General features: G+C 40.2%; 1 protein-coding gene across 1 annotated transcript; it reads left to right on the top strand.

Annotated features, from left to right (window-relative positions):
• The first annotated feature begins 333 nt into the window (after window positions 1–333).
• On the top strand, window positions 334–6551 carry LOC140357593 (protein THEM6-like). The gene is made up of 3 exons (XM_072442109.1): window positions 334–391; window positions 1670–2176; window positions 6394–6551. The coding sequence occupies exons 2-3, from the start codon at window positions 1676–1678 to the stop codon at window positions 6499–6501; spliced, it is 609 nt and encodes a 202-aa protein (XP_072298210.1). The 5' UTR covers window positions 334–391; window positions 1670–1675; the 3' UTR covers window positions 6502–6551.
• The last annotated feature ends 1877 nt before the right edge of the window (window positions 6552–8428 follow it).

Here is an 8428-nt window from a genome sequence, read left to right as displayed (position 1 = left end):
AGGAAGAGAGCCTGTGGATGCTGTGTTTGCAGCCTACAAGTGCAGGAGAGCAGTGCAATTCCCATTTAAATTGTTTCTCAGCAAGACAACACCGCCAGGAACTCATTGTTTGGTCCTTGTACACATCAAATGCATCGTAAACTTCAGGTTTGGACCCAAGAGTGAAAATTATTGATGGATCAGCAGAATTAGCGGGACCGTTCGCCATGTTTACTACGGTCGACCACCTGTTTACTTCCGCCCGGCTCCCGCCATGTCGTCCTCGCCATGTCGTCACGGGCCTTGTCGTCACTTCGTCCAGTCCAATTCCCTATATGACGTAGTGCCAACCGCGCAGAGTGCGATGTCGCTGAGTCAACTCATTTACAGCTAAACTGTGTCCAAACAACAGGTAAGAGCAACTTTAATCTACACTTTCACACGCAAAAATCATGTGCACATTTTAAACAATTACTATGTCTCAGTTTTTTACGTCGTAGAGATCATGTTACAGAAGGAAAGACTGCGCTAAGACTGTGGAGATCTTCTTTCTTTCTTGTATGAAATGTCACTTTAAGCAGCGTTGTTTTTAGTTTGTTTGTGACATGCTTCAATATATACTTTATATATATATTTTTTTTTTTTTGTGTCTGTGGGGTTTTTGATTTATTTTTAATTTGCTGAATTATAATGCATTCACTGTTTTCCAAAACCCTCCTATATATTTCACATTTGAGCATGATGGTGCTGAAGGAGGCACGTTTTTTTCCCTCATACTCTGGAGACATTTTGGAGACTCTTTCCAAATGCAGTGATTGTTTTGATCCTTTTCGTGTCACATATGATAATACTACTGTTTTACCTTGATCTGGGCTGTTTGTGGCACGTTTGAGCTCAAGCGTTATAACCTTTAGCTCAATGTGTCATTTTAGATCGCGAAAAATACTGACGTCACGTTGACCGAGTTTAATCCAACTATTTTATTATATAGTTTAGTCATTTTTATAACAGTAAATATGTTTTAGGCTTTAATACAATAGAATATATAGACATTAGGGCTACAACAATTAATCTTGAATAACTGAAACTATTCAACTGCAAAATCATCGTTGACCATTTCGATAATCGTTAATCGGTGTCTGGAGCATAAACCGATACGCGACATTTGCCGTCAGAACTGGTTTTATCACAAAGATGGCTTCAATATTCAACCAAATTTGATGGAAAGGATATATTTTTTTTAAATAATTATTGATGAAAAATACATTTTATAACAAAAACGTTTAATTTAAAAATCCAAACTTAGAAATAACTGTTTGACTGGTCGACAAATAAAAATAATGAATCGCTGACTAGTCATTTAATTAATCAGTAATCAGAGTAAACAATGACACTTTTTATATACATTATTACACAAAATAAAAGTTGAAATACTGTGACTGAATGCTTCTGGATAAAGAATATTCACAAATTAAGTGCATTATTAATAAAAAATGCTAAAAGTGTGTTCTTTTTTAATATTTTGATTGAATAATGCCTCCATCTTTGTTCTAAAATGTGTTTTTTCATGTGTTTTAGAGTCTGTACAGTCCAGATAACAGTCACAGTTAGTGTATTAATCATTGCAGCTCTTCTATAACGACAAGTTTTGGATATTTTGAGCGATAACCTAATCCGTCCTTCTCTCCAGGCTGCGATGTGGTGGTTGCTGTGGCTGCTCGGGGCCCTGCTGGCTCTCTTCTCCTCCCTGGACTTGTGGTACTTCCTGCGCACCGCCGCCGTCATTCTCAAAGCCTGGTTCCAGCCGCCGGTGTACGACATCACGGCGGAGCAGGTCGTCTCGGGCCGCGTCACCTTCAACGACATCGACATGTGCCACATGAACAACGCCCGCTACCTCCGGGAGTGCGACTTCGCCCGGGTCTCGCTGTACACGCGCAACGGCGTGTTCAAGGCCGTGTGGGCTCTGAGGGGCAACATGTTGGTGGTGGGCGCCAACACCATTCGCTACAGGAGGGCCCTGTTTGTCAGGGAAGGGTACGAGCTGAGGAGCCGCGTCGTGACGTGGGACGAGAAGGCCTTCTACCTGGAGCAGAGATTCGTGTTGACCAAAGACGGAGTGTTGTGCGCCATCATGTACTGCAAACAGTCCACCATACGCACCACACCCATCATGCAACACCTGTGCAAGAGGAAGGTGAGACCAGACGACGAATCTTTATTTTAAAAGTTGACTCATTGTAGTCATTTAGTCGACTGGTCAAACGATGATTTCTATTGTACATAAATGAGACTTAAAATCCATAAGCAAACAAATAAAGGCTGAAATCTGGTGAGTGAAAGCTTCTAGAGAGAAAATTCAAATCAGAAATATTTTTTTTGACATTTTGATTGAATAATTCCACAGTGTTTGTTATGAAAAGGTCTTGTCATTTGTATATTAGAGTCTTTATAATGTCCTGATAACAATTACAAATTAAAATATGACTAGAGAGACTACCTCAGCCTCCACCAAAGGATTCATCAGCAGCTGCTCCACCACCACCAGCAAAGGATTCAGCTCCAGCCGCTCCACATTCACCTCCACCGCCTCCAGCAAAGGAACAATCTTCAAAGGCCTTGGACCCATCTGTGACAAGCCCAACAACATCCCTGTCATCGCCCCTGCCTTCACACCAGCCCTGGGTTCCCCCTGCAACATCTACTCCCACTAAAGATTCATCATTCTCCTTCTCATCTCCACTCTCACCCATGGGCCTTCCCAGCCATTTTGAAAGTCTGATCAAATCAGGCATTAAGATGGCTCCACTCACGCCCAATATAGCAAGGGCTATGTCAGTACCGACTACACCAACAAAAGCCCCACCACCCATCCCCCCTCGCCTCTCACCTGGTCCCAAACTCTCCTTGGCTACAAAAGCCCCACCACCCATCCAACCTCGCCTTTCACCTGGTATCTCCCATAGCTAGGATGCACTGGGTCTCAGCGTTGCCGGGACTTATTGTCACATTAAAAATCAAACCAACCCGGGGCCCTATGTAAAAAGAGCCCCCCCTAGTGCTATTTCTGTAGTCACATCATCACACAGATGGAAAAACAAAATGCGAGTCAGGCCCAATCTGAGAAATGTGATTCATATTCCCTGTGAAAAGATAAAGCCCAGTCTCACTGAAACTAGTCTGAAACTTGCTGTGCTAAATGTCAGATCCTTATGTAACAAATCTGTCTTAATTAATAATTTTATTTCTTCTTATAATCTTGATTTTATGTTTTTAACTGAAACATGGCTTGACAAAAACACAGGAAATGTAGTTCTGATAGAATCTGCTCCACCCAACTTTAAGTTTGAATCTGAAACACGAGAAAACAAAAAAGGGGGTGGAGTCTGTGCTGTCTTTAGAGATGAAATAATTACCTGCAGGTTGTCTTTTGGGGTGTTTTCATCATTTGAGTATGTATCCTTTAAAATGGAGCTAAAACGGTCTCCATCCATTCTCTTCATTGTTTTATACAAGCCTCCCCAGCACTGCCAAAGTTTTATTGATGATTTCACTGAGATGCTTTCAGTTGTATGCACAGACTTTGATGGTTTGGTCATTACAGGTGATTTCAATGTGCATGTTGATAATATTTGTGACAGAAACGCTAAAGAGCTTGATGCTGTCCTTGAAAACTCACTTTGCACCAGTAACTGACAAAACTGTCCATGAGATCATCACCAGTCTGAGTTCATCTACATGGTGCCTTGATTTGTTACCCACCAGATTTCTAAAGTCTGTGCTGAACAGTTTGTTAGCACCATTCACTCACATAGTTAACATGTCGCTTCAATCTGGAACATTCCCAATGTCTTTGAAAACTGCGGTCATAAAGCCTCTCCTAAAGAAGAGCAGTCTTGATGCCGCAGTACTGAGTCATTACTGGACCATCTCTAATCTGCCATTTTGGGGCAAAGTCCTTGAAAAGGTTGTTTACCAACAGCTCACAGATTTCCTCTTAATAAACAACTCATTTGATGTTTTTCAGTCAGGTTTTAGACCTCATCACAGCACTGAGACTGCTCTTGTCAAGGTGACAAATGATATCCGCCTGAACACTGACACGGGCAAAGCCTCAGTCTTAATTCTGTTAGATCTGAGTGCTGCTTTTGACACTGTCGATCATGGGATCCTCTTACAGAGACTAGAGGACTGGGTGGGCATCACTGGCACTGCCCTAAACTGGTTAAGGTCCTATCTGGAAGACAGGAAGTACTTTGTTGAAATTGGTAGCTGTGTCTCAGACCACATGACCCTGACCTGTGGAGTGCCCCAAGGGTCAGTCCTGGGTCCCCTTCTGTTCAACCTCTACATGCTGCCGTTAGGTCAGTTGATATGCAGTGAAAATGTGTCCTATCACAATTATGCAGACACTCAGATCTATGTTTCACTATCGGCAGGTGAATATGGACCAGTAGATTCACTCTGTCACTGCATCCAACAGATCAGTTTGTGGATGCAAAACAACTTTCTCCAGCTGAACTTAGACAAGACTTAAATAATCGTTATTGGCCCACAGAAACAAAGAGAAAGTGTTAGCGGTCACCTCCAGAGTCTCGCTCTAAAACCTACAAACCAAATTAGAAATCTGGGGGTAATAATGGACTCAGACTTGAACTTTAATAGCCACGTCAAATCAATAACATCAGCAGCTTTTTACCATCTAAAAAACATTGCCAAAATCAAAAATATAGTGTCAAAACCAGATTTAGAGAGACTTATCCATGCGTTTGTGTCCAGTAGATTAGACTACTGTAACGGCCTGCTCACTGGCCTCTCCAAACGAGTTGTAAAACAGCTGCAGTACATCCAGAACGCTGCTGCTCGGGTCCTGACTAGAACCAGGAAGTATGATCACATTAGTCCTGTTCTCAGGTCTCTGCACTGGCTCCTGTGGCTCAGAGAATAGACTTTAAAGCAGCTCTGCTTGTGTACAAGTCTCTCCATGGCCTAGCACCAAAGTACATCTTGGATATGTTAGTGCCATATGAACCATCTCGGACTCTGAGGACCTCAGGGACCGGCCTCCTGCTGGTGCCCAGAGTCAGGACAAAACATGGGGAATCTGCGTTTCAGTTTTATGCAGCTAAAATCTGGAACAGTCTTCCTGAAGATGTGAGACAGGCTTCTACTCTGACAATGTTCAAATCTAAGCTAAAAACTGTTTTGTTTAGCAGCGCATATGACTGAAAGGATTTTTAATTTTATTGTATTTCTGTTTCTGTAATTTCTTTGTGATTTGAATGCATTTTTCCTGCTGTGTGAAGCACTTTGAATTGCCTTGTGTATGAAATGTGCTCTACAAATAAACTTGCCTTGCCTTGCCTTGCCTTACTTTTACTGTCGACTGGTCGCGATTAGTTGACTAATTCTAGCTGCCTGAGAGAAGAATAGGGCTGTACCAATTAATTGAAATAATCGTTGACTAATTTAATAGTTGTCAATTTTTATTTAGACTAAGTAATATATTTTTAATCTAAAGACGGTGAAATTGTTAAATAAAAACAGCACAAAAAAATGCAAATTGCAATTTTTATCAATACAATAATAATAAAAAATATTTTCTTGTCTTCAAGCAGCATATTTGACATTAATCTAGTTATAAATGCATGTATAAAACCATGATTTTTTTTTTTTAAATGGCTGAATAGTTTACTGCTAGAATAAGTTAGCTGCCGCCCTGTAGAGGAAATAATATCGGTATAATTATTAAGATAAGATAAGATAATCCTTTATTTATTGTCCCACATGGGGAAATTTCATTGATGCAACGCAGGTAGATACAGAAGAAAAGAACAGATCACTTATAGGAAGTCTGAAAAACACTTTCAGTAGAAGATCTCTTATAAACAAAAACTCCTATTAACCAATACTCCCAACAATTAAACTCATTACTGTGACTCTTCTTTCTGTATCTGCACTGCAACTATAAATGATAAACTATTACTTGAATTGAAGATTGTCTAGTTGAGGTCAAAAATACAAACAGAAACTTCGAACATGCTTTATACACGAGGCGCTCGCTCTCACTCTCTTACACTCATTATGTGTGTTACTGCACCATAAACGTCATTTCGGTGGTTTCCTCAAGGATCCTCCAGCTCTAATTTCAATCTCTTTTACCGACGTGTCTGCTGTGCCATTTTGTACGTTCCAAACCTTCGTTTATCTTGCTTTTCAGAGCAAAAATTTACTAACTATATCCCAAAAATGACTTTAAAACTGTGAAAAAGCGGCCAATAGGACTATTTATTTTGACTGAGAGCAAACACAACTACTTAACACCGCTGCTTTTAAAATGTCTATTTGTCCATAAGCTTATTTTTAAAGTCCTTTCCTTCTCGTTGAGTCACAAGTACGTGTTCTTCTCCACAGGTCGAGTGCCCTGAGTTTCCAGAGGATCTCCAGCACTGGGTGAGCTTCATCTCAGCGAGCAGCCAGGCCCTCAGAGCCGAGAGCGGACTCCACGACAAGAACAAATGAACACGCTTTATCTTCCATTCACCAAAGTCCTCCGGGTCTAAGGAGGCCGAGACTGTCATTAAGCGCACTCCTATAACACTAAATAACCTTTAATACAATATATACAGCAAGTGTGATGTTAGGGCAAGAAGAAAGAGGAAAAACATGTCCGAAATGCCCTCTCAGCCTGTGGTTACCCCGCTTGGGCCCTCAACAGAGTGAAGAGAACCAAGAAGCAGGACAAAAGGGAAACTGAACAGAGAAGGAAGGGTGTTTCTATCCCTTATGTGTCTGGCCTGTCGGAAAAACTGCAGAGAATTTTTAGACAACACGAAGTCCCTGTTTATTTTAAACCAGGAAACACTTTAAGACAAAAACTGGTTCACCCTAAGGACAAGTTGCCGACTCAAAAACAGAGCAATGTAGTTTATTCGATCCAATGCAGTGAAGAAAGCTGTAAAGAACGGTACATAGGTGAGACAAAACAGCCTCTACACAAGAGGCTTTATCAGCACAGAAGAAATACAAGTTCAGGACCTCAGAGTGCCGTGCATCTCCATCTTGAAGCCTCTAATCACTCGTTTGAAGACGGTGAGGTGAAGGTTTTAAGCAGGGAGAAAAGATGGTTTGAAAGAGGAGTCAAGGAAGCTATTTTTGTTAAAAAAGAAAGACCTTCTTTAAACAGAAATGGAGGGCTAAGGTTTAATCTTCCTGTTATTTATAATGGGTTACTGAACCCCTGGAAAGGTAGAGGACCAGGACATTTAGATGCTAATCAGGTACTCAGGGTGGTTGTGCCAGGGTCTCACAAAGACAAAGAGGTTTCTAATAGCCCATTAAGATTCTGAATAGGCTAGCTCGGTAGATACAAGGGGGGAGTTTCTGTTGAAACAAACAACTCTTTCTACTTCAGGAAGGCTCCTCCCAATGGGCGGGTCTTACCACAGAACAGTATTAATATCGGAGTTCTCGATCTAAATTCTTTTATTGACAATGACTCTTGGATGAGAGTCGAAACGTCTATTTTTTCAAACTGAGTCCAGATGACTACAACTGAAGCTTTTTCTACTATGGAACACGCCTGGACGAATGAGGGATTACACCGACAATTCTGGAAAACCACAAAATGTATTTTTCTACTTCCATAATGTAAAAGCCATGTGTTTTTGATAGGTACTGAATATTTGTCTTACTACAATACTACTGCAGCGTAGGAAATATACGTAATGCACCAAAACCCTGGGAAGTTTGGTTGAATTTGTGTTAAAACCTGTAGATGTGTGTAACGATTAAAGAGATACTGGCAAAAATGAATATCTCAGTATTTATGACACGATAACGATATTTTGACTATATTTTGCCAATGCATCAGGAATTTGCTAAAATGTGCCTGTAAATGTCTTGTGTATTGCACAAAAACGTGTATGAACTATAAAAACAAGAACAAATTGGCGGATTACACTAGATTTAATAGTCAAATTTTGCATATCTCCAAAAACGGAAATTGCAATAATGTCCATATTTCAATATCTCTCTCACCTCTAGTAATTAGTGTACCTTATTTAGAAATGTAAAGAAAAGCCTACTTGTGCCTTGCTGCTGTTGTAAATTAAATTAAATGCAGTAAATGATGAATTATACAAAAACTCTAATGCTTGATATATTATTAAAAGAAAGGTGCCAAAAACAGAAGGGTCAATTGTGTTTATTCTACATCTGCTTTGTATTTGCTCTCTGTATTTGCTTTGGAGAAAAGTAACTGTCAAGTAGAGGTCAATATGCAATATTTAGAGCTCATAAAAAGGAAAACTGTAAAAAATAAGGAATAATCAGATAACCTAATAATATTAATATGATATTATATTGGATTTGATTTTTGGTGTGTTTATATGCAAAATGGATCATAAAGAAACACCTGGTAACAAGTGTCAGTTAATCCAGAGCTTCT

This window comes from Eucyclogobius newberryi, unplaced genomic scaffold, assembly GCF_026437365.1.
Source record: "Eucyclogobius newberryi isolate DKJ021-1_F unplaced genomic scaffold, fEucNew1.0.hap1 SCAF_13, whole genome shotgun sequence".
Taxonomy (NCBI): domain Eukaryota; kingdom Metazoa; phylum Chordata; class Actinopteri; order Gobiiformes; family Gobiidae; genus Eucyclogobius; species Eucyclogobius newberryi.
Note: the sequence above shows the minus strand (reverse complement) of the source record. Positions and strands in the feature narration are given on the sequence as shown.

Coding starts and splice junctions, on each gene's coding strand:
- LOC140357593 (XM_072442109.1), top strand. CDS start 1,676: ATGTGGTGGTTGCTGTGGCTGCTCGGGGCCCTGCTGGCTCTCTTCTCC. Junction 2,177..6,393: donor AACACCTGTGCAAGAGGAAG/GTGAGACCAGAC, acceptor TCTTCTCCACAG/GTCGAGTGCCCTGAGTTTCC.